We start from the raw sequence: 26,798 nt of genomic DNA, 5'->3' as shown, positions 1-26,798 counted from the left end.
TGATGTGGTAATAGGAGAGATGTTGATCAAAATAACAATCCCTTAATTAAGTAATGCAGATGTTTAACAATAATGTAACTCTTGAGAGTTTAAAATGAAACCAAGTGGACCCGTAAGGGTTGATTTGGTTTCATTTTACATGTCCAATTTGGTTAAGTCTCCATCATTTAGCTGAAGGGCCTGCACTGGTTGAGAACCACTGCTTTAGAAGACAAAACATACATTTTCAGGCAGGAATACAAACTCAGGATACAGGATTGTGCAATTGGAAGTGATGATAAAAAAAGTCCAGACAAAATTGGAAGTAGCACAGTGTAACTGATAGGGGTCATCGCCATGGCCTGTGCTGGACATTTTGGTCAAAATTCAATTTTTGTCACAGACATACAAAATGAGTGGGAAATAATGTTACCAAAAACACATAAGACCAGAATGACCATAACAGGTCTGTAACTGTGAGAGTGTTCACATGCTACTGAACACTCCTTGCACATAAAATATTTGAGAACCACTAGTTGGACTCCTATATGCCATAGTGTTGTAGTAAATAGTCATATAGTGTCATATATATTCTGAAGCAAACCTGGAGACTTGACATTCAGTAATTTTGTCTTATGATCAAAATAAGAACAATATAATGGTGTATAAAAAAATCTGGAATCTAGAATTTGCCACAGACAAGACAAAGTACATTTATTTTCAGTTTGCTCATCTTGAGAGATGAGGAGACCCCCTGCATGTACAGCACTGAACAAACACCCTATTGATTTAGCATATCTGGCTATAGAGCTTTAGCTATTTAACCACAGCGTTTTTGCTTTGACTGTCTATGATTGTAAGAGTTGTAGGCTAGTGAATACAATAAAATAAGATATTAGGCCTACAGAATCCTGTAGGCCTAATATCCTACAGGCCTGCTTAATTTGAACAGTTGTGTACACTTGCACACGTGGCCTCTTAGAATTTACAGATGTCCCTTAGAAAGAACACACGTGTTGTACATCAAAGTTAATAGCTCCTTATTTTGATATCTTGGTGTGAAACAACAATTTGTGTACTTCTGTGAGCCACGCAAAAACAACATATGATTTGCTCGCTAGGTGTCGCCTAGAAAGAAACGTTTGATGTATTGGCGTTTTACAATTGTTTTAATAGTCAGGACAATTCTTCAGTCGCTGTTTTATGTGAAGATGTGTGAAGAGCAAAGGTAGGGACATTTCTCATTTCCCCAACATCAGAGCGATATACTTTGATAAGCAATTACAAACGAATTTGTACCTTTAATCTAGGCAATTGACTATTAAACTTTTGTATTTCAAAGGCCCCCAAATTGAAATGTAGCCTATTAGGCCAGACAGTGGACTTTTATCTCTGGGGCCGTTGTTGTAGATTATAGTGAAAGTCTGGTCATCCATTCATGTACATTCTTATTTAGTTATGTGTTGGCCTACTTGCACATACATAATAAAAAGTAACTTTTAATATTAAATGGGCATAATGATTATTATTATTGTAATAATAATGTCAATAGGCTAATAATGACAACAACAACAACGTTATAACCTAATATGTAGGCCTATAGGTGCACCTCGGCGTGATGTCGGTTCATTTAAATAGCTAGTCCTGCTGACATGTATTTTTTAAATAAAAACACCGAATCAGTGTCAGATTCACAGGAATCAGTGTTTATCCAGGTGTAACTTTAGCCAGAAGTGTTGCCATTTAAATGCTTTAAATCGTGTGTAAAACAGCACGTTTCTGTTTATTGTAAGTAATTGGTATTCCTATAAGACACTCCACCCATTATTCTAAATTAATGGATTCATTTAGAAGCTGTCGGCCTCCCGTGGTGAGAGGACTTCCTAGAAACATCAGCACCGTGTATTCCCTCCAATGGATTTGCATTTCCATTCATGTATAAACGCATAAATATAAGACAGCGAAAATATAATTCCATAATGTTCATCCATAAGTTAGAGTGCGTTTCAGAACACAACTTGTCTTTGTTTGTTCGCTTTGCTTGTTTGTTCTTTTACATTAGACATATTTGCCAGACTTGGAGACATGAATACAATCTCCAATCGGGTTCACACCTTGTTAACAGCGCCATTAGCTTCCCTTTATGTTCACTGATGGGTGATTTACATTTGCGACCAAATAGCATCTTTATAGCTGTTTGCTGAGAGGTTGGACACACTGTAAAGGGTTTGATATAAAAAGTGGAGCTTCCTCCAGACAGCCTCACACTTCACTCTGCTGGCTGCTGTGTGCACATGAGGACACTTTACGCACAAGGAGACTTACAACTGCAGGCTATTTTGGAGGGACAAATAGCAGCACTTTTCCAAAACTATTGAAATACTTTCTCTCAGTCTCACTTTACCCAGTCTCAATTACTTACAGAAGGCTTTTTACAACATGTTGCTTTTCGTGCTGAGTTGCGCCATGGTCGTGTGCACCGCAGTTGTTGCACGGCCCTCTCTGAAACCCTCCTCGAAGAATAATTTGTTAAACCAGTTGAAATTGGAAAACGAGCCAGAGGAGGTCCGCTCGGCGGCCATCAAGAGGCTCCTGGAGGTTTTTGGGATGGAGGATCCACCGATGGCTCGAGGCCACAAGCAGCCTCCTCAGTACATGCTGGATTTATACAACACTGTGGCAGACGTCAACGGCGTCACCAAGGACCCCTATCTGCTGGAGGGCAACACCGTTCGCAGTTTCTTCGACAAACGTAAGCTTGAAACTTATTTTATATGAATGTCTTCTGCTGGTTTTGTTATAATCATTATAGCCTACAACAGATGGAATGGCCGGTGTCTATAACAATGTCGTTTTTCTTCTTTTACAGTGCGCAGTGATCAAGTTCAGTTCAGGTTCAATTTGTCCAACGTTGCAAGAACTGAGAAGATTCTCACTGCCGAGTTGCATCTGTTCAAGCTGCGACCCCAGACATCAGCCACGTTCAACAGACATCATTTCTGCCAGGTATGTATGGATGAATGCTACAATAACATTATTACCTTTCTAGATGAATCATGCTCAACTAGTCAAATTCAGCAATTATAGCTTGGAATTATATGCAAGTGGGACTCAGCAGACAATATCTGACATTCAATTAAATACTATAAGTAATCTCCTAGATGTAGGCTAATTTTACATTATATTATTATTATATATCTGCCATCAAGCTCAAGCATGGAACTAACCAAAACTTTCCCCCCTTTCTTCATTATAGGTCAGCATTTATCAACTCCTTGACAGCAGGAAAACAAACATTACACAGAAGAAGTTGCTCTCCTCTCGGCTGATCCCCATCCACTCCACTGGCTGGGAGGTGTTCACCATTACACAAGCTGTAAGTATCCCTAGCCTGGGAGGCTACTTCACAGCAAAATGTCCATACTGTGGATTTTACTTTGAGAACGTAAACATAATTACTGAATGAATCTGCAATGCTACCTGTATTACAATCGAGTTAATTACATTTTGTTCATATGAAAAGGTGCGCTCCTGGATGTCAGATGAAGACAGTAACCAGGGTCTTCAGGTCGTAGTGAGGACCCTGGGAGGAAGCCCCATGGACATGAAGCATCACGTGCGTTTTGCATCAGGACGCAACCACCACCAGAGCAAGCAGCCCATGCTGGTCCTCTTCACTGACGACGGACGCCGCTCAGCTACCCTGGAGAACAAAGGTAATTTCATCACTAACTCTAGTGATCACAACAATATCACTGTGCTTTCCATTCAGATCTAAGAGCTAGAGTCTAGACCATGGTGGGAATTGGATGCAGCAAAATGATTGTTTTGATGAGTACAGATGCTTGTATCTATGCACCGGTTTAAATCTATTATAGTTAATTTAGTCAACTGTTGCTACTTTCTAAACCAAACCAAAGGATACAAGGTGTGGCAACGAAGTATAACATAGGGAATAGTGGACACATGTATTTCAACCCAGAACCAAAGAAACATTGACTAAATTCAAATCTCTTCTCTCTTCCACCAGATCCCAGTGACTCAGGGGACTCTCCCTCCCTGCCCCAGGGCCCCATGATGGGGGCTGCCTCCCGCACTGCCCGCTCCGCTGCCTCCCGGGGTGCCCGCTCCCTGGACTACATGGACGAGGAGATCAGCACGCCAACGCCATGCCAGCGACAGCCCCTCTACGTGGACTTTGAGGAGATCGGCTGGTCAGGCTGGATCGTCTCCCCGCGTGGCTACAACGCCTACCACTGCAAGGGCTCCTGTCCCTTCCCCCTGGGCCAGAACATGAGGCCCACCAACCACGCCACCGTCCAGTCCATCATCAACGCCCTGAAGCTGACCAAGGGCATCGACATGCCCTGCTGCGTGCCCGACAAGCTCTTCTCCATCAACCTGCTGTACTTTGACGATGAAGAGAACGTGGTGCTAAAGCAGTATGACGACATGGTGGCAGGGAGTTGTGGCTGCCAATGATGACACATCCTGTCTCTGGACAACTAATAGACTATTAACCAGCCACTGAGGACATTACGCACAAGAAACGAAAGCTACAATCTGAAAATCAGTCACGTTTTATGAAATTGTAAAATCTCTACATATAGACAAACTACTGTGTTTTTAGTTGCGATGGTAACAGTTGAGTAATGTGCACAATGGCAAGTGACATTGTAATATATGTAAATATGCAGAAATTATAATATATAGATGTAAAGGAGGTGATATCGTGTGAAAGATGTAAATGTTTATATTTTCTGTTATGATGTTAATTAAATCCTAATAAATGTAGAAAAACAAAAAACTAGAGAAATGAAAAAATGGGTCCATTGACATTTATTTATTTTTTGGTAGTGGGACTACCCACTCGTTTCCATCACCAAGAGTCCATTTTAGTCTGCATCAGTTTTATCTCTATTCATCATTTAAGAGTCCAACTAGCAAGGCCATCATCAACAGCAGTGCACAATAAAAATGGAACCATAAATATGCAATCTGTACATTTAAAACATTAGTTTGGACTATAGTAACGCATGCTCCTGAAGAGTTGGACATTCAGTGACACATGTACTTAAAGGAGCTATAGTCAACTTTTTCTTTTCGGATGCTAAAATAAAAATGTTTCGAAAATATTTTATAAAAAAATTAAATTCATATATGTGTTTCTATTCAAAAATGACCACAAAAAGTGTAAAATAATGATAAAATAATCATTTTGGCCATTGTCAGACCGACACTTTGTTTACATTCTAGTCTATAGACTAGGATGTAAACAAAGTGTCGGACCTATAATGAAAAAGTTGGCTAATCTATTTTGGGACCTTATTATGAATAGTTGTGAAGCAAAATATTTTGCTAATCTGTATGCTAGAGTATGTTAATACAATATAACTTATAGATTGGGGTGGTTGTATATTGTCTCCCTGCTCTTCTATTGAGACAGTTAGATTGTGTCAAGGGTCAAAGGATCTGACACTGTGCAGGCAGGCTCAATGGTAAAAATTCAGCAGGAAACCATGTTCAAATCCAGGCCAGGGTAGTGCAGCAGTTCATAGTCTTTATTAAGTCTATACCAGGAGTCTTCAATGTTTTCAGGCCAAGGACCCCTTGGCTGAGAGAGAGATGAAGCAGGGACCCCTCATACATTAAATTGTGCTGCAGATTTTCATTGATTTCTTAGATAGATTTGTGGACTTGTTTGACAGCACTCCCCTCTGTCTAGTTTGGATTCATGTTAATATGTTTTTTCAGACATTTAACCACTTAAAGTGTCGATACTTTGTATCTGGTCTTCTCTCTTTTTTACCTCTACAACAAACATATTTGCCGAAAAGGTCAAATGTCTCCTCAGAAGAGGGATGAGAGGGTTCAAGTTGTTAATTTAAAAGAATGATCCTATCACACAAAGATTTGGCGGCCCCCCTGTAGTAACTCTGAGGCCCCATAGGGGTCCCGGACCCCATGTTGAAGACCCCTGGTCTATACTGTAAATCCTGACAGTTTATTCTTCAATCCAATAGAACAGAGATTCATGAACTCCTAGCCTAAGGGCACTTGTATTGCTGCTACTGGAGTGGGTTCACACAATTGTGAATGTCAATAAAAAGTGTGAGACTGAGTCTAAAGTGAGACTGAGAGAAACTATTTAAATAGTTTTGGAAAACTGCTGTTATTTGTCCCAAAAAGAGACCATGAAAAAACCCTGAAAGATTGCTGCTCTGTTCACACAATGCTGTGTGAACCCCTCACCAATACTTAACCCAATTTTGTTTCTTAAATTGTCATGTTTTTTACTGCACTTATTGCTTTGACAATAAAGCGAATTTGAATTTGAATTGAGTTGTAACTGTTCACTACATGTGTAGCCTATCCTTTTAAACTAAAAGTATTGCAACATTTGTATATCAAAGGGGACATTTCAGTTGAACCTTTGAGACAGAAGGGGTTCAGAAAATGTTGAGAACCCCTGGAATATAACATTGTTTGAAGAAAGCCAGCAGTGTTAACCGTTTTCCTCCAACAGGGGGCATAACACTGCAATCACAGACTGCTGCTAACAGCTGTATTGTACTAGCCTAGCTCAGCTAGACAATCCACCCATGTTAAAACAAGGAGGGGATATACTGCAGTTAATTAGCTGCATTAGTATATAGTCTGACCAGGCTAGTATTGTACTGTGTATGTGATTATAAACATCTTGAACCTTGATCGTGGTCAAGTCAGTAACTACAAACTCCTTATGGTGGAAATCAGTGCATCAATATTTGTATTCATAATGTCAACAGGAGTTTGTCGGTTGACATTGAATAAGTGACCTGTGGAATCATAACATTTTTTGTTTCAAATATTAAATCCAGATGAGGTCTACTTTAATGCAATGCTGTACAATTTATCCAAATCACCATGGGTACTGTCATACACAATCTTTCTGAGAACTACTGAGGTTGTGTTGTGCTTTGCCCTGACATAATTAGTGTGGTTAACCAGACTATAGTACTTGTCCGACTTTCTTCCATCTTTCCATCGTTCTGGATAAACTTTATTTTGCAGTGCTGCTTGCATTTTGCTAAGAAATACATATATATAGTTTAATTTATACAAGTAAGACGCTCCAAGGGCGAGAAGGGTGCGTGCACATGGGCGCTTTGGCATGTATAGGCTACCCCTCTGCTGAGCTGGTCAAGTCATCACTGTGATGTCAGAACAGATCAGCTATATCCATATTTGGAGTACGTGAGGTCAGATGTAGAGGTATTGACCAGCTCCATATATGGAGATCTGGGTAATGATCCAGTTGTCTCCATGTATGGATATCCAGGGTTTGATGAGGTCAGTGTCTTTGATCTTATATATGGAGATCCAGGCGATGATAGTCAGCAGTCTTGATTTGCAAATTAATTCTGTTTAGGCCATGTGGAGCGTCCATATATGGGCATTCCCAGGTATGGGCTTATATTGATGACACCAGGGATCTCCGTATATGGGCATGGATATGGTAGTCAGGAGTCTTGACAGTCAACAATGTGATGTCAGAACAGCTTTCAAGTTGTTTGATTATTATTTGTGTTTCCACTTGCATTGTAAGTAGTATATGACATGGAGAAGGTGAGAGAGAAGTGGCAACCCATATAAGGTCATATATGATTAAATTAAGTATGTAATGATCAAATACCCCAAGGATGTTCATCAAATCTAGTCTGCTTGTCCTGCAATGCCGATTAACCAGCCACTGAGGACATTACGCAAAGTCTATAATTAAAATATTTTAAGATGTTGCTGCATTGTGTTAATGGAGCAGGCTACTTTTCTATTACTAACAGTAGCAAACATCTGATTAGTGATTAGAGACAGTTAGCCACTGGAAACTTGGAAACATAGGCATAAATTGGCTTAATATAGCCAGTGCTGATCAAAATGAACATACTGTATGCCTTGATCATTCAGATCCCTACAATTAAGCACAGAGTAGGCCTAATGGACATCATTGCTGAGTGCCAATCCACATCTGTATTTTGCACACAACAGTGTGTCTGGTTTCTTCAATGAGTAGTGTGGATTTGGAAATGTATTGGCTCATTAACTGTCCAGCAGTAGACATTTGTAGCAGCCTTTTGAGTTGACTCTCAGATCATTATTGCCTTTGATTGATTGATTGATTGATTGATTGATTGATTGATTGATCACAGTACAGTTCAGATACAAGGTCTACTAATAGGATTTAAACCCAAGAAAGCACTATGGCTTGTTTGGGGTCCTTTTGTACTCATTTCCCATGGCAGGGCCTAAATTGGATGCATGTGTCATTATCGGAATAACATGTGAATTATATATTGTTTAACATATCATAACAGATTAGTTTTACAGCATTTCTGCTTTACTAAACATTTTACTGGAGAAAGGAAAGAGAGGGTAGCTACACTGTGGTGATATGTGACAGGTCATGACATGAGGCAAATTTGGCTTCGTTCAGAGCTTTAAAAATAAATTGTAACAGGATTACGGTTCACAGACTGAGCAGATCCCATCCACATTTTGTACTGCCATTTTACTGCTATTTGTCAATATTATACTGCACTTTAGTGTGTTCATTTTACTGCCACCAATTCACTTTACTGCCAGCCCTGCAGACACAGTATTACTGTTCTATTATATACAGACATGTGAGACATTATAATGAAAACACATGGGCCAGCATGAGCCACCAGAACAGCTTCAATGTGCCTTAGCATTGGCTGTCCAAGTCTTCAGAACTCTACTGGAGGGATGTAACACCAATCTTACAGATTAAAACCAGTAAGACTCCCTAATCGGGAGATAAGCGACCGTAGGTCACTTATCTCCACAAATAGGGCAAAAATGTGTTTTGCCAAAATCTTCCTGATCCATGTTGATGACATGAGTGTAGACATACTGTGTAGTGATTTTCGTGATTTTAGGGCAAAATCTGTAGGAGCAGTGTCCAAAAATGTGTTTTGCAAGAATCGGCCTCATGGTGGCGCTAGAAGAGGGCCATGTGAGAAATGAGGGGTGGGGTCTCCGCGCCGGCAAGGCGGACGAATAGGTACCGGCCCCGGCTGTCCCGGTCGCTCCTAGCCGGAGTTACGGCATTTTATGTGAGCTGCAGTGTAGGGGGTCCTCCACTGGGGGCGCCACCACTTTTGCATCCGTTCTGGAGCACCAGGAGTGGGTGGTCCCCGGGAATTCCCCGTGAGCAGCCCCGTGGGGTGGTCATTTGGTCAGTTTAGCACATTTGGTCATTTTTTACATCTGGGGGTCCCCCAGGGACCTGGGGGTCCCTGGAGCTCCGGGGGTCCTTGAGCTGCAGTGTAGGGGGTCCTCCACTGGGGGCGCCACCACTTTTGCATCCGTTCTGGAGCACCAGGAGTCGGTGGTCCCCGGGAATTCCCCGTGAGCAGCCCCGTTGGGGTGGTCATTTGGTCAGTTTAGCACATTTGGTCATTTTTTACATCTGGGGGTCCCCCAGGGACCTGGGGGTCCCTGGAGCTCCGGGGGTCCTTGGAGGTTGTAGTTTGGCAGGCAAGGAACGTGTGTGCAAAATTTGGCATGGATGGGGGCAACGGTTGCGGAGATATGAGCAGGGCAAGAGTGTGACGTGTGAGGTGTGACAGACAGACTGACTGACTGACTGACTGACGGACTTACACTTTGTGCAGGGTTTGATAGTAAATGCGACCTACGGTCGCGATAACACATACATAGGGGGGAAAAAGTTAGTCACTCAAAATAAAAATAAGAATTGCTAAGTGAGGACCAGAAGAAAATATCACTTAAAAACCAGGTTTCCGTCAAATTTGAATACTTCTTGAGGGCAGAATGACAAATTAGGTTCTGTTCCTTTAATTTAAGTAGTGATAATTGACAGAGATAATAGTAAAGTATTAAAATGTTAGTCTTTTTTATGTCCAATGTATTTGCATTTAAGTTCATAAAGTTAACCAAGTATAACTAAATGCATTTGAAATTAAATCTAAATTTTTCAGGATTTCAGTAAAAAAGGAACAAAAGATTGTTGATCAGCTATTTCTGCTACTCTTACTGGAGATGAGAGGTCTTTGCTCGACAGTATGGAGTGAGTGTGGAAATACAGTGACTCTCTCTATCATCAAAGTTGCCCAGAACCGCTGGATTAGATGACTGATCAAAAAGAGAAGGGCGTCCACAGTCTGCACAGAGAGAGCATTACCACTAGAGGGCGATAAAACCATCAGTACGTGTTGGGTTGGTTGGTAACCCCTTTGGATACAATGACTGAATTTATTAAATAGACACTTATTTTAAAATATGTTTCAGAGATTGGTTTAAATATGTTTTTTTTTCTTATATTTTGCATACTATTTCACAGATTGATAATCTCTCCCCCACCTAACATTCACTGTAACACATGGGTATGGGTGTGTGTGCGTGCGTGCGTGCGTGCGTGTGTGTACCCACCCACAATATACTGTAATATGACCCAGACTCAGCTGTTTCCTGATGTCACCTATGACAGAAGCTATAGTGAGAAGAACAAAAGCTTGTCTCCTGAGAAAAGCGATGATATGAGGGGTACTCTAGGATGGTGATCCATGACCAGATGACTTGAAAGATGTTATTAGAGCTGTCTGTAGGTTTCCTGGACAATGGACATCCTTACTACAGTATCTGGGTTCTCCAAGCAGGTTGATGGGCACGGGTCAATACCTATTAAAAATAGTGTATTTACTTCAGTGGGCATTTTGCTACTGATCGGTCCAGTGGTTTGCCACATTAGCTCTGGACACACAGACCAACCCTGGCTCTTATAGACACACAGACTCACACAGAGTCATGAGACATCTCTATGACTGGAATAGAGAGAGTTTTGTTCTAATTTTGGCCTCATCTCTGCAAAATAAACGTTTAATTACACATTACATGTGTTTGTTGTACATAGAAGCTAGTAGATTTAACAAGCACATTTTCAAAGTTGAAAACAAACAAACACAAAATCGCAATAGGCTACTTCCAATGAGAATAATTGAACAGATTTATTCACATTTTAGTAGTATTAGTACTACTGTAGTTGTGCCTGTTAGATAATTGTTGTTGTAGTTAATATCATATCGTTTGACTTCAATAAATATACACAGTATTTATTGTCTCCACCAGCCGAAGGCTGAGGGAGAGTATGTTTTCCCCTCCGTCCGTCCGTGCGTCCGTCCGTCCGTCCGTCCGTGCGTCCGTCCGTCCGTGCGTGCGTGCGTGCGTCCGTGCGTCCTCGCAGTTTGTGAGCAGCTAATCTCAGTCACCGTTGGCCCGATCGCTGCCAAACTGAGCACACACACTCCCTGGATGCCAATCTAGAACCTCTGCCCCACATTTTTCAAATCAGCCTCATGGTGGCGCTATAACAGGCCGATTTGTGTGGCCTGGTTGTTACCAGCTAATCTCCGGCGCCGTTGGCCCGATCGCTGCCAAACTGAGCACACACACTCCCTGGATGCTAATTCAGAACCTCTGCCCCACATTTTTTAAATCAGCCTCATGGTGGCGCTATAACAGGCCGATTTGTGTGGCCTGGTGGAGACCTGTGCTCGGAAGAGCACTGCTTCTAGTTGTGCCATGCCACCTTCACCTGGAAGGCCTACTGTTTCCATGCTATAACACTATCTGGACACAACCTTGGGGCTGGCTAGTGGAAATATATTAGGACGACCCCACATGTTTTTGATGGATGTGGCAACCTTGTCATATTAACAGGAACCTGAACATGTCCCACGCCTAACTGTCATATACTGTATTCTTTTATATATGAATGTCTGACCACCATTTTGTCAGAGAGAGCTCCAACTATGAAACGGATTGGATGTGTTTTCTGTACTGTTTACCATGTGTCTGTCTCTCTCAGAATATAGTAAATTCCAATTATACACTCTGATTTCTCTCGTCTTATTTCTTTGAATTAAGGGAATAAGAGTCTTTGAATTGTTCTATTAGTGCCTTATTGTCAGTTGTAGGAGACTATTCTTCCTAATAATCCATCTTGTTTGTTCATTACCTTTCCCTCCAGACAGGACATATAGACTAAGCAAAAAGTGGTTCAGAATGCTGTGAGCTTTTAAGATTATAGCTTAAAGGAGTAGTTCACCCCCAAAATTACTTTTTTTCTATTGATTACTCAGGCCATGGAGAGTAGAGTTCAATAATATTTTTTGGTTTTTGTCACATTCCTAAGACTAAAATGTGATAACAATAAATTTACCCCCATTGATTCCGGATGGTGACCCGTTTCGAAACGGGTCACCATCCGGAATCAATGGGGGTAAATTTACTCAAATCAAAATTTTGTCTTAGGAATGTGACAAAAACCAAAAAATATTATTGAACTCTACTCTCCATGGCCTGAGTGATCAATAGAAAAAAAGTCATTTTGGGGGTGAACTACTCCTTTAAGAAACGGTTCATTTTGTTGTTTGCTCATAACTTATCAGAATCATGCATAATATTTGAAAGAAAGGATGTTGGTTCATTCCTGGGGAGGGAGTATATTGTTGTAACCTTTTAACCCAGACAATTAAATGTTAAATGTCAATTAAATGTCTGTCGCAATGCCCCAATTGCCTTAAAGTTAAAGCTCCAAACAGCCCAGAACAAACTGATTAGGGTCGTGCTTGGTCTTCCTCCTCTGGCCCACCTCACCGCTTATCACTACATAAGCGTGGGGTGGCTAACAATAGCTGACAGAGTAGTACAGCATCTTGTAATGGGCCTAGTGTACAAGATACACTACACCTCCAAGATACCCATGTACCTGACTAACTACTTCCAAAAGGTCAAGGATGTCCACGATCACAACACCAGAGGCAGCGCCACTAATCATGTTCAACCCAGATTTAACACTAAACAAGACTATAATTTGTTCTCCAGCTATACCACCAACATGTGGGACGCCCTACCGCAGGTCTTAAAGGAGTGCAAATCCCTAGCCTCCTCCAAATTTGTCTGAAAAGTCACCTTCAGACGGCTGCTACTCGTGACTTGTAAAATGACTAAGCGTCTGTTATTTTATCGCCCTGTTTTTTTTTTCTTTTCTTTTCTGCTTTTGTAATTGATGTTATCCTATGCAAAGTATTGTTCTATCCGTCTGTCTTTCAATGTTATATGAGATACATAAAGTGGTTCCTGTGTAAATAATCCGTAAAGCTTACTAGGGTCTCCTTTTAGTTGACCTTGTACCAGTGATTTGCGCTGTCATGAAACTGTACTTTTTCCTATTGCAAACTTGTTCAAGTTTAGACCCGGTTTCAAACCATCACATTACTTATCTGACCTCTTGCCAAATAAATGCACAGCAATGAAGTTCTCAGCTAAAACAATAATGCTTGTCTCCCATCAGAAAGCCTTTGCCTATTTATGCCTACTACACAACCCTGGTTCTAAAGCATGTGTAACCTGAGAGCTGAGCGAGGCGTTGGCCATAGAGTTGCACTAAGGGGGTTGATACCACTCGGCATGATGCCGGACGACAGCCCCCGCTCATTGTCAAAGAGGGCCGCTATTCACGTTAGAGAAAACGATGAAATGCTGCCATTATAATGGAGAACCAAAGGGCTCTATGGCTGCCAGACACCTGATACCCTCTTTGGCACTGGCACCCCTTCCCTTTGTCCCACTATTTAATATCTGCCATATCCACAGGCCGTTCAAAAGCATTTCATGTTGGAGCTGCAATGGCCATGAGCTTAGGAATGTGTCTGCTCAGACATGGGGAATAAACAGTCCATCTTTACAGCGCAACAGCTAGATGCATATCAGGTCAGTGATCCCCTTTATACTTTCACTTTCACTGTTGGTCTCATCTTCAAAAAAGAGACATTTGTGGCTTGCTGTTTTAGACAAATTGCTTGACTCGAATTGCATAGCGCTGCTATTTCACCCATTGTCTAAATTAGCGATGGACAAATACACATCAGAGGTATTGACAGACTTGTCAAACTCCTTTTATTGGCTCATCTGTTTGCTCAGAAAACAGAGGAGACCCAAAGCAGTGAGAGGGACCAGGTGTTTGTGATGTCACAGAGCAAAGCCTCCTGTCGGCTGTATTCAAATCAAAAGGCCCCAAAAGGAGGTCTGGTGGAATTTGTTGATTTAGGAGCTTTGGCTTTCACAGCCTCTTCTGAAGATCTGGCTTCATTTAGAACTGGCCTTCATCTTTTCCAATTAACATCAAAGTAGACTAACTACACAATCAAAGGGCTTTGCAGTGAAGAAGAAATGACTGTCATTGCACATTATATGAATAAAAAGGATAAAATGGCTAAGAATGACTAAATCTGTAGACCTTTTGTTAAGGATATTTGTTTATTAAGATCTACACATAATATTTGTAGATAAAATGTAGAAATAAAGAACTATTACAACATAAAAAGTTTTACTGTTGCCAAATCCGTTATCTATTCTCATGTATCCCATATTGTTGTTATTTGCAGGATTGTACATATTTTACAAGAAAGGAAATTCTCAGGTGAGTTCATCACTTTTTAAAATTCTTAAAAAAAGATTATACTGGCTTAATAACATGGAACCAAATATTATTGTTGCTCAAAGTTTAACTAACAATATCAGGGACCCAATGTGATTACCTTCTAGTAGCATTCCCTTGAGAGCAATTACTAGTAAATACAGTTGTAGACCAACAACTTAGGAATGTGTAAATACAATATATATTTATAAACATATTGTCCGTGGCAATGTATGCCCTGTCAGTGATCTAACTGTACTCTTTTACATCTTTTAAGCTCATGTAATTCTCTTTTGTAAAAAAAAAAATGCTACAGAAAGTGTACACATGCACGCACTCACACCACTGTATATACACGCGCACACGCACGCACGCACACACGCACACACGCACACACACACACACACACACACACACACACACACACACACAACAATACAACGAATGTTATCCAATATGTTGTAATTCAATACTGAATGTAGCATTTTTCTAAACGTTCCTCAACATAGGCTGTTCTATCGCTACCGGGATTTGGCACCACAGCTTGTGCCGCTCGACTACACCAGCCAGCCAGATGTGAAGCTACCATACGAGCTGATTGGCAGCATGCCAGAGCTGAAGGTAGATCCAGTGGCCCTCACGCACCCCACAGACCCCGCTCTCCCTGTGTCGCTCATCAATAATCAATGGCCAACTAATCGACGGCGGTTCCTTGACCGGTTATGTGTTACCCGACTCTTTTAAACTTGAAGAAAGTCCACTCGAGGGACCCCGGTCAATTATGCGCCTCTTTACACACTGACGTGCTTCACACCAAAAAAGCGGTCTAACTGCAGTTGTTACTCAGGTCCATTTCACTAAGAGGGTTTAAGTGGTTAGGCTTTAGGGAGTGTCTGAGAGGAGACTGTTGGGCTGTGAGTGTTCTGCTTCAGTCATGCATTCATGTCCATTTAGGTCAGTGTTTTTTAACTACTTCTAACTTAACTTTAAGTAGATCATCAGTATCTGCAGCAAGAAAACCTAGCCGGAACGCTCGCCCCAAAAAACACTTGCCCCCATTTTCTCCTTAAACCACTCGTCACCTTGTGGTTAGAGTGTCCGCCCTGAGACTGGGCAGGGTTGTCAACATTGGACGGTCAGAATCCAGGAGATTAATTTTTTGGGGGGTGCGCGGAACTCCCCTAACGGGGTCTGGGGGTCCTCTCCCCAAAACCTCTTAACAGATATATATTTTTTCCTGTGCTCTGTTGAATTTTGTGCATGTTTGATACTTTTATCAGGCTTGCTTTACTAGCACTGGTACAATTTCAGCCTTAAAATGCCAAATGTAGGTGAATAATAATGACTTCTCATCTTAAAGTCATTACACGTATATGATCTTTCTTGCATGCATTGCCCCCAACCCTAAAGCGGGGGGTCTGGGGGTCCTCCCCCCGAAAAAATGTAACATAGTAGATGTCATTTCCTGTCTTCCGGTGAATTTTGTGCATGTTTTATACGCATTTATTGATGACTGAACCAAAGGACATCTTTAACGATGACTTCTAATTTTTAAGTCATTACTTAAGTGAATATGTGTCTGATCTTTCTTGCATTCATTGCCCCACACCTAAAGCGGGGGGTCTGGGGATCCTCCCCCAGAAAAAAATGTACATAGTAGATGTAATTTCCTGTGTTCTGGTGAATTTTGGGAGTTTGATACCAAATCCAGGAGAAATCCAGGAGATTTGCCAATCCAGGAGACTCCCAGGAGAGGGGTTCAAAATCCAGGAGACTCCTGGGAAATCCAGGAGAGTTGACAAGCCTGAGACTGGGAGGTCGGAGTTCGATTCCCAGCCGGGTCATACCAAAGACTCTGAAAAATGGGACCCAGTGCCTCCCCGCTTGGCACTCAGCATCAAGGGTTGGATTTGGGATAAGTCCCTGTGACATACTAGCGTCATGTCCAGGTGGTGTACTTGTACATCAAGCTGCCTCATGCTACAGAAATAGGAGATAGGGTCCTGCATATGGGCCTCATGGCTCGGCAAGGCTTACTTACTCTTCACCAGCGGTTCTTGTATTCGTTTTACTGAGGTCAAGTTTTAAGTTTAGAAATGCCTGGTGGCAACCGTTCCGATGTCTCCGGATTTTACAAGGGGGCGAGCGTGTTTTGGGGCAAGCACTCTTGTATTCCTGAAGAAATGTATAAGAAATAAAAGAAGATATACTCTTTAGACAGTGTTGCTTTGTCTTTCTAACTTCAGAAACGATTCACAATAGCCTACTGTACATGGTAATATAATACATACTGTACATTAAAAAACAATCCCATCATGGTTACTTTTAAGAGCTTGTTTTCTCTTGTGATTAGGACAACCCATTCCGCCAGAGGATAGCTGAGGTATTCTCTGAGGATGGAGAAGGAAACATGACTCTGGATGACTTCCTGGATATGTTCTCAGTTTTGAGTGAGATGGCTCCACGTGACCTGAAGGCATACTATGCTTTTAAAATCTATGGTAATAAACCATTATTTTATTAAATGTATTGTTCAAATGATGTAGCCGCAACAATAACAAAAAGCAAACATATACTGTTGTATCCTAAAACAAAATCAAGACACACTTGGAGTTCATTAGTTTTTCTTGCATCTGATTTTGATCAGGATTGGCTACTTGATTTGAAAGGGAATTCTGTCTAATGCATTTTCCCAAAATCTTTCAAGATTTTCTTGACATAATTGAATTGCCTGAAATGGAAGTGTCTTGTTTCTGTCTATCTATTGTTAAAAACACATATCATAATTGTATTGCTACAAACACAAAACGCAACTCTATACTACTTTTGATGCTTTTGTGGGTAGGGCATTAATTTATAGGGAAAAGATTTGGAATAAGGAGATGAGAGCTTTCTGTCCGACAGCAACGATATTATTTTTATATTTATATTGAATGTATTTTATTTATTTATTTTCGTCATCGTATGAAGTAACAACCACAATGAATGTACATTAACTACACTGCCATAACTCTTGCAAACAGAGGGGGGGGGGGGCATTTCTTTTAAACTATAAATGGAAGAAGCTATGGAGCATGATGGATGGTACAGGGAAAGTTATGAATGATTAACTAGCCCATTATAGAGAGGAACGGCCCGGTTTGTGCTCAGTGCCAGTGTCCCCCTAATTAACCAGCCGCTGACAGATGAACTTGTTGCATACACAAAGTCATGGTCATGGGTCAATGAAAGTTTTCATCCATTATTCAAACCCAGAGGAGGAAGAAAAGGAAGAATATCTTCATTAAGAAGGTTTCAGCGAACTGTAATGAGGAAAGCTAATGAACACGTGTAATCAAGGCCGGTTGTAGCCTGCTCGGGTCAGAGTGGCATTAGCGTGGGAAGAAATAATAGGAGGATGACTTGGGCGATAGACACTAAGGAGGTTAGAGAAGTATCCATTCCAGAAGGTTCCAGTCCCTGAACAAACGGCACAAAAAACATGGCAAAATGAGAAGCAGACAGGTATCCATTCCAGAAGGTTCCAGTCCCTGAACAAATGGCACAAAAACATGGCAAACTGACAGCTGGCAAACAGCCAGCTCCTACCATCATGCCATAGGCCTGTCCAGCTCATGGCCGTGTGTTTGTGTATGGGTTCGATGTAAGAGATTAATTTATCCTTGCAGTAGTGTTTCTATTTTATTTTTATTTTTTTAATGTATAAAGAACAATAATCGTGAGGTCGCTGCTACCTTATAATTTGAGTCAGTGGAGGGGCAGATTGTTTTCACCTAAAATAAGATAGAAATGCCTTGCATCCATATTTGGAAATGTTCAACTTCATGACAATTACCGGTATTTTCATTGGATGAGCTTAGTTCTCAAATAAAAAAATGTAGACATTTATTTGATATACCGGTAATAACATAACACTAGTCCTTGCCTGTTCGAACTCATGTGCTCCGAATTATGTGCAGTTTGGGTTATGTGGTGTGCACAGTATATGAGGGATTGAATGTAGGAGTCTCAGAAGTAATGTTGGAGAACCCAGACGTATCAGTGATGTCAGTCATCTCCAAATTTGGGCACTGTTTCAGCATGCGACTGTTACCATGGCGGTAAACGCATGTGCAGTACAGGCAGCGGTATCAGTGATACTTGTCTCCAAATTGGGGCACTGTTTAGTATCAGTGATGTCAGCATGTGTGTTTAACAGACATTTGGTAGTTTATTAGTAGGATATATCTACCTACCTACCGTATCTATTATTCAATATATTCAGCCTCCTATTTCCTTTGGCAAACATTCAGACAAATTCACCCATGTCTAAGGTATTTGTTATTGATTTCTCATGTTACTCAAGTCGTGACAGAACTCTCACGCCCTGAGAGACACTGTGCAGTAGACAGGTCTGTTCAGATGATGAGCGTGAATAGACAGGCAGACAGGCGTGTAAACGCCAGGCACTCTATCCGCAAACATGGAAACAGCTTCTGTGTCCCAGCCTAGTGTGTCACTGCCTTTACAACTGTGTTTTCATTAGGATATAGCAACATTAAAACATGATATCTTTAGAAGATTTTCCTGTACATGAAAATCCTGTATACTGCACTGGGTGTGAAAGAATCTTCAACTCTGACATCTCCCAGGCCAAATTAGTTGTCTTGGTTCGATCAGGGTTCCCACACATTTTTACCAATTCATTTCCCAAACTTTTCCAGAATATTTAACCCAATTTCCAGGACTATATAACAATAATTCAGCTCAATAACAGGTCGTTTACTCCTATGCGCAATGCCCAAAGACAGGTAGTGTATGCCAGTGGTTCTCAACCTTTTCAGGCAGTGACCCCGAAATAACCATGTTTTAACTGGGGACCCGAACAGGTGTCTGGCACCCTGACGAGCACTATAAGAGTTGAGGAATTTTGTATAACACGGTTCTGTTGTGAAAATAGCAGATCTTCATGCTCACAACGCTGCGAGGCGTTGTGAGCATGTAGATCGGCTATTTTCACAATGTCTGCCTCTAATATTTGACAATTTGGCCCATGTTTAATTTGTCATTTCAGAGGTATTAACAAAATCAAAAACTAAAGACAATGCATAGCTATTTTTTCCAGGACCTTCTAGGACCCTTGATCAATTCCAAAACTTTTCCAGTACTGGAAAAATATTTTTCTAATTTCAAAATATTTCCAGGAATTTCATGACCGTGGGAACCCTGCTCGATCAATGTGTCAGCCTTCATAAATAAAAAGGTGCGCTAAAGAATGTATGACCAACTCACTCTGCTTTACTTCCGACAAGATTTCAACGACGACGACTTCATCTGCAGGTCTGACCTGGAGAAGACCCTGAACAGGCTGACCCGTAACGAGCTGACGGAGGACGAGGTGAGGATGGTGTGTGAGAAGGTTCTGGATGAAGCGGACCTGGACAACGACGGCCGGCTGTCTCTGGAGGACTTCCAGAACATGATTGTCAGAGCGCCGGACTTCCTCAGGTAGTCCTAAATAGAAATAATAACAAAACCACCATTTCGTTGGGGGAAATAAGTTGCCTCAGAGTTGCAATAGATGCAAACATATAATACATACATATATATACACTGTATATAAAAAGCTGTTATTATTGTATTGTTATACAGTATTGTTGTACTAATGTTCTTATTTGGATAGAACTATAACTTTGACCAAAATAAATTGAAACCAGGAATGAAATCAAACCAGGTCTATTTTTTTATTTCTCTCCACAGCACCTTCCACATAAGGATATGAGGCCATGCTGCCATACCTCCACCGCAGAGACGGCTGCATCTGCAGATTATGAATTAGTATACAACCTAATTTATACTTCATCTTATGGCGGTGTCGAGTTTTTCTACATGAAAACATGTTATTTTCCACAAGCGACACCGTTGTCATACAAAGTATACATTAGGCTTACAGTACCTCTATAAGCATCCTCGTCTCATGGAAATGATCAACACTGCATTTATTTTCACCATACAGTGAAAGAAAGGACAATGCCACCAATGTGTTCTCTGTCTATAGTTTTACGTTGTATGCTGATTATTACAAGCTTTGTGTAATCATTACAGCAAGCCCATAATGTTTGGTCACACCTGTAAACAGCTGTGTTGAAATACAGGGTACTGTACATCCCACATTGCCCCTTCAGTCAGGACAAGGCTCATTAGCTATGACCGTCAACATTAGATTTGCGGTGGCATTTATGAGGCTCAGTTACATCCGTCCATAAAAGAAACATCTGCCACAATATTTCAATAGGCCATAGAGGGCCAATGGAGGGAGACATTTGTCTCATTAAAGCAGTCACGCTCCACTGTGACACCATGGGGTCAACTGACAAAGAACTTTCCGTTATCATTCTGACAATTTGCACTCAAACCATTAAGGACATGTCAGGTGAAATAAAGATTTTTACCAGCTTGCAAAGCTGGTCAATACTGTAGATACACAGCCGATTATGTAACAAAAACCTCCTGCAAAATGATGTCGGGAATTCGGGAGATATTATAAATAATACATACCATCATACAATTTATATTACTATAATATAAATGGTAAGACGTAATTCAGTCCCACTCCCCAGTGGACCCGGAAAGGCCACATAACTGCACAGGGCACAAGCTGGTATAAAAAGGACTGGGTCATTTCGTGTTTCTTTTTTAAGAATCTTATTTTATTAAATCAAAAGTACACATTATCTACAAATTGTAGATCCATTTTTCATATGGTTTTAGAAAGTATACAGTACAATTAAAGAGGTTCTCTTTATGTAATGTGATATTTACAGCGGTTTACTTTGTTGCTCAAAATGTATTTTTTTTTATTCTCCTCCTGTGTTCTTCACGTTTCAGTGAAATAAAGATATGGTCACTTAAAAAAAAGGAATGTAAATGACATGAATTTAATGACTAAAAAAACAAGAGGGGAAGCATTTGACTAAAATGCTACAACTAAGTACAGTATAGCCTGCAAGTCTGCATTGTACAGTGTATATTTAAGATTTAAAGCTATCCTTCAAATGAGGGAACCACAGTTTGTCTGCAGCTTAATGGGACTCACTCCTAGTACATACTGTATGTTCCATAATCCAATAACTAACTTCCACTGATGAACCACTACAGTTTTCTACTACTATTGGGATCTCACCCTATATCCTGTTTTGGCTTTAGTGCAACGAAACAAAATAACTGACTTAACACCCACTTTGTCAACAGTGTGGACATGGGTGTCTAAACACAAGAGGTCCAAATTTCACAATGCATAGCTCAAATATGGGAGAAGTTGAGTAACAGGCATTAAGACAAAATGGTTGTGGTGTGGTAGTCATAAGGTCCTCGGATACTGAAGGTGCAGACTAGCAAAGAGGATCTCCTCTCAAAAATTGTGAATCTTGTCGGAAGTGTGTCTTTTAGACAAGGAGCAAATATGGGAGGGACAAAAGAAAATGAGAGAAAATGCCATCAAATGAAAATGTTTAACACTCACCAAGAGTCAAAGTTTACATGATAACACATCGAATACATTTTAACTCGCATTTAAAAAATAAAATACTGTTTTGATTTTGGATGGTGACAATAGTGCCAATGGTGCCACCTAGCTGTCAAACAACAGACTGACAACTAACACAACAATGCTCAGGAAAAAAAGTTTAGATTGATGTCGACTTGACTTCATAAGCCAAGAAAATATCACATTTTAAGTAAAGCAGAACCTGGCAGAGCAGTAGCACACAAAAGTTAGCAAATTCTCATTTTTAATTTCTATTCTAACATAATATTAAGAACATCCTTCCCAATTAACACAGGGACCTCAGAACAAAAAGGCATGGAGTAGCAAAAGAGAGCATGTTCATTTGTAAAGAGTTATAGTCAAATTGAAGGAATAACTAGGTACGCCCAATATAGCTACCATTATGATCCATTAGATTATCAATTTGCTTGTGTTGCGAAACTATCACTTGGCACAGACTACACACAAAACACACGTTACTGGTAAAGTGCAAGGAGGATTGCATGGGTAAGACGAGGGAGGAGACCTGTTCACAATGTAACATGTCAGTGACAATGCTGTCAGTTGATACCCCAGAGTGAACTGCATACAGTTTTTAATTGCCGCTGTTGAAACCAGAGACGTCATATAGCTTGAACGTGAATCACAGCTAACTGAAGGCTGCTGCAACATCTAAACAGGTCAAATACAATGCAAGCAAACATGTCTTTACCGTGGTCTAATCCATGGGTCTGGATAAGTATAGCAAGTACAAAATAATATTGTGCAAGTACTTAATGCGTTATTTATATACACGTGTAGCAACACAACTTATGTGTTATCGGGTTTATATATACATGCTTACAATGGTGTTCCTGTGCTCTTGTAAGAACATTATGTATTAGGAAGATTTCTCTTTTTAAGGACTTGCACAGTATTATTGTATACTTACTGGGACTAACATTGTAATATAAAATGTTATCCATTGTAACAATGCTCTGCAAAGCACGAGTTGAAATGTCTTTGATATAAGAACCTATTTTAGAAAAAAAAAAACTAAATTGTGTAAAACTGGAATGTTGTCCTACTGTAAATGGTGCCAACCAGGCTTCAAGCACTTGAAAGTTACTTAAGGCTTGGAGACACAAACGTGAGGTTAACATCTCCATCATCACAACATAAGTACATGAATAACGTTCTGGGCAGGACGGAACAGGAATTTTCTCTTACAGCCACTCCAAATGATTGTCAAGGACTACATGCAAACCAAAAAGGTAGAATTTGGCTGGATAAAGAACATTTTTGAAATCAACTCTTCGTTCCTTGACTGCAATATGTTACTTGATTCATTACCCTGCCCTTTCCTGAAATAAGATGCAGATGTGTGCACACGCTACAAATAGCAACGGTTTCCTTAGCTTAGACGACAAGCCAGTCAGCCTCTGGTTGGCATTAGCCACAAGAATGAGAGCAGAGGACTAATAAAAATAGATCTAAATATCACATTATTACAACCCCCAAATGTTTTAGATCAATTAAATATTTTCATTGTCTAATTAGGGGCTCCACCATTAAAGTTGTGCAACTAGGTGGGTGGAAGAATGACCATGTAGCAGGAAGGAAGAGCCCTGCCTTTTGTGTGATATGTAATATCTGGACAATACTCCCGCAATTGTCCTTCCCCAATTAATAGGCAGTCCAACCCGTGGAGACCCTGGTGTTCTGCAGGTCAAAGGAGCTACAGCACCAAAAGTCTTCAGAGGAGAACGGAGGGAGAGGCTCCCCTCTACCTGGCCAGGAGGACAGCTGGGGATGGACTGGGAGGACGGGCCAGAGTTAGCCAAGGACAGGGCGAGGAAGTAAAAGGAGTGCTATAAGCAAGCACAGTCCAGGTGTTACCAGCCTGCTGGTGGCCGGCATCTTAAGGCCCTCAGACCTCAGAGCAATGCACAGCGGAAGAAGCTGCTCTTTTTCTGGGGCTCAGAGATCTTGACGCCGTGGCTGCCCCCCTGCGGCGTGTTACCTTCCTGGAGGACAGACATTAAAACAGAAAGGAACATTCGTCATCATTCTGCTATTTTGCGAGGAACTGAGCACTTTGAAAGTAGGAATTGAGCACAAACTGAAAGTAAGGGTTTCTTCATCTGGTGTCACTTAGGTCGAGCAAATTGTTTGGCTGCATTTGAATACGAACAGAAGTGGAACTTGTTGGCCTTAAACCTCAGAACTTCAAAGTCAAAGATATACGTATAGCCTACTATTGTACATGGCAGCATACATAAAATTGCATTTGCGTTAATAAGCCATTTATATAACAGATATTCAATGCACACAGTAAAATCAACTGATAAAAAAGGTAGTTCTTACCAATTTTGTGTCCATTTTGGATTTGATATCTCTTGCAAGTGTCAAAAACGCCTACAAGCAAAAACACAAAGGAAAGGGCAGCTTTGTTAAGTTCCTTCAAAGTTTTTATGCAGAACACACTTCATTTAGAGGAAGGGTTACTCACATTTTCCACATTGATATTGGCCTTTGCACTGGTCTCCATGAACTTGATCCCATACTCTAACGCCAGCTGAGTGCAAAAAAAGAACAATTTAAAAAAGTGTCGGAAGTCTGGTCTCATCATGACGAACGAAAAATAATTCTTTATCCAGGTTAACTTATAGGAAAGCCTCACCTTTTCTCCCCTCTCTTTCGACACCTGCCTCTTGTCGTTGATGTCACACTTGTTGCCGAGGACCATCTTCTCCACGTCTGCCGACGCATGCTGATGAAGTAAAACAAAAGACACAGATATAAACATCTCGCCAGCCTCAGATTGTTTGGGTTCATGCCAAGAGGGGTTGCATTAACGTTACCTCCTCTATATTCCTTATCCAGTTCTTGATGTTTTCAAAGGACTTCTCGTTGGTGATGTCGTAGACGAGCATGATGCCCTGCCATCAGAGGAAAAAAGAAATCAAGTTCTTTCCAAAGACAATGTTCAATAACATTTACTGTGAAATTGCCGAATAAGGATGCCCACCACCATAAAATCTCATAAAGAATAAGAAAGCAACCCTGGTCCCTGTCACTCACCATTGCTCCTCTGTAATAGGCTGTCGTTATTGTTCGGAAACGCTCCTGTCCCGCTGTGTCCCTGAAAACATGTTGAACATTTGACAGTTTTGAGTACCAAAAAGCTATTCAACTCAATTAAAGTCGTGAAATCTTGTGACAATCAGTCACTGTCATTGTATTAATAATGTCTGAATAACTTACCATATCTGTAACTTTATCTTCTTGCCATCTAGCTCTATTGTTCTAATCTTGAAATCAATGCCTGGAAGGAATACAAGGGACAACCCCAACAGTTGTTATAATCACAAACTTGATAAGATACCACGGACACAGGATATCATAGATATATGGGAATCTACAGGGTTAAGTTATTTACTGGTGTGGAACCAGCCCAGTCATCCACTAGTCATCAAGACAAACTGGACATAACACATGAAGGAGAAGGAATACAACTCGTATACTGTCCAGCATTAATCAATTAGTGTTATTAATATGTATGTCAGTGGTTCTCAAAGTGGATTCCGGGGACCCTGTGGGTTCCTTTAGGGGCGTCTAAATGGACCCATACAAAGCTGTAACTCTGACAGTGTACAAATGGAACCAAATCCATTTGTACACTGTCAGAGACCTTGACATTTTACATTTTTAAAGTTTAAAAAAAGTTTGAGAAACACTGATGTATATCATGACTGTGCGGTTTCAGTCCAGACAGTAGACCGAGCCCCAGTGAGTGGCTAACGTTGTGAGCTAAATGCTAGCTGTCAGGAAGCTGCCGGGTGTGAGCGTTTATTACAGCAACGTAAGCGTTAGCTAACCAGCCGCTCATTTGTATTAAACGGACCTGACACGGCATTGTTTAACTGCTAACATGTCGCTAGAACATGTCACGATATAGTTATCCTAACCACTTGCAAACAACTGTTATCACATCACTGCTAAAGCAGGAAACACACGTAGCATACTAGCTAGCGTAGCTTCCTCTTCCAGCAAGTAGGCCTGTCCGCCCAATGACAGAACATAGATGTTTTGTAAACACAGACACGCAATATGGTCAGTTTAGATTTAAAAAAAGACGTACCTATGGTTGAAATGAACGTTGAGTTAAAGGCATCTTCCGAAAACCTGAAGAGAACACAGGTCTTCCCGACGCCGGAGTCCCCGATTAAAAGTAATTTAAACAAATAGTCGTACGTCTTCGCCATTCTTGATATTGCGGAAATCCCGCCGGGCGAAGATCTGAACTGAATGTACAGAAAAGACGCCCCCTGTCGTTGGCTGACTCCAACTACTGGCTCATTGCCTTCTATAACTCAGTGGTTCCCAAACCTTCTGATGTCAAGGACCCCCAAATTGACACTTATTAGCCTGCAGACCCCCATTTGAAAAGATATGTCAGGGAGAAGATCTTTACGGTTCTAGCAGTGATTCCCTACCATTGTAATATCAAGAACCCCCAGTTTAACAATAGGTTACAGATCCCCATGGCATTTAGAAATCTCTGAGACCTCATTTTATATTTTAAAATACTATGATTTTAAATCAATGTTAATTTAACTCAGAGGAGTACAAATAGAACGAAATGAACCCATTAGGGTCCATCTATACTATAATTTTGCGAATGTCTGAGTGAGTGTCTGTCTGTCTGAAACAGCGTTTCTCCTCAGTGGCTTGAGCAATTGATCTGAAATCGCATCACAATTAGCATATGAACACACCTAACATAACTGTGAAGCCCGTTTGTCACTT

The 26,798-nt window shown here is 40.9% G+C and overlaps 3 protein-coding genes across 4 annotated transcripts; 2 read left to right on the top strand and 1 right to left on the bottom strand.

The window, feature by feature from the left end:
- Window positions 1-2,418: 2,418 nt before the first annotated feature.
- Window positions 2,419-4,461, top strand: admp (anti-dorsalizing morphogenic protein; the record flags this gene model as incomplete). Its single annotated transcript, XM_080725824.1, has 5 exons — window positions 2,419-2,731; window positions 2,849-2,985; window positions 3,236-3,355; window positions 3,503-3,695; window positions 4,010-4,461. The coding sequence occupies 5 exons, from the start codon at window positions 2,419-2,421 to the stop codon at window positions 4,459-4,461; spliced, it is 1,215 nt and encodes a 404-aa protein (XP_080581950.1).
- A 9,264-nt stretch (window positions 4,462-13,725) lies between these two features.
- On the top strand, window positions 13,726-20,243 carry cib3 (calcium and integrin binding family member 3; the record flags this gene model as incomplete). Of its 2 annotated transcripts, XM_080726983.1 has the most annotated exons (6): window positions 13,726-13,776; window positions 14,451-14,485; window positions 14,992-15,103; window positions 16,836-16,983; window positions 19,774-19,969; window positions 20,222-20,243. In XM_080726983.1, the coding sequence occupies 6 exons, from the start codon at window positions 13,726-13,728 to the stop codon at window positions 20,241-20,243; spliced, it is 564 nt and encodes a 187-aa protein (XP_080583109.1). The 2 variants fall into 2 exon arrangements, with proteins under 2 accessions (XP_080583109.1, XP_080583110.1); XM_080726984.1 differs by lacking the exons at window positions 14,451-14,485; window positions 14,992-15,103.
- A 951-nt stretch (window positions 20,244-21,194) lies between these two features.
- Window positions 21,195-26,265, bottom strand: LOC308286185 (ras-related protein Rab-8A-like). The gene is made up of 8 exons (XM_080727146.1): window positions 26,131-26,265; window positions 25,254-25,314; window positions 25,071-25,131; window positions 24,851-24,928; window positions 24,670-24,759; window positions 24,499-24,564; window positions 24,354-24,404; window positions 21,195-24,013 (listed from the first exon to the last, which is right to left on the bottom strand). The coding sequence occupies exons 1-8, from the start codon at window positions 26,252-26,254 to the stop codon at window positions 23,924-23,926; spliced, it is 621 nt and encodes a 206-aa protein (XP_080583272.1). The 5' UTR covers window positions 26,255-26,265; the 3' UTR covers window positions 21,195-23,923.
- Window positions 26,266-26,798: the final 533 nt, after the last annotated feature.

The sequence above is a fragment of the Nannobrachium achirus genome, assembly GCF_963921795.1.
Source record: "Nannobrachium achirus genome assembly, chromosome: 5".
NCBI classification, from domain to species: domain Eukaryota; kingdom Metazoa; phylum Chordata; class Actinopteri; order Myctophiformes; family Myctophidae; genus Nannobrachium; species Nannobrachium achirus.
Note: the sequence above shows the minus strand (reverse complement) of the source record. Positions and strands in the feature narration are given on the sequence as shown.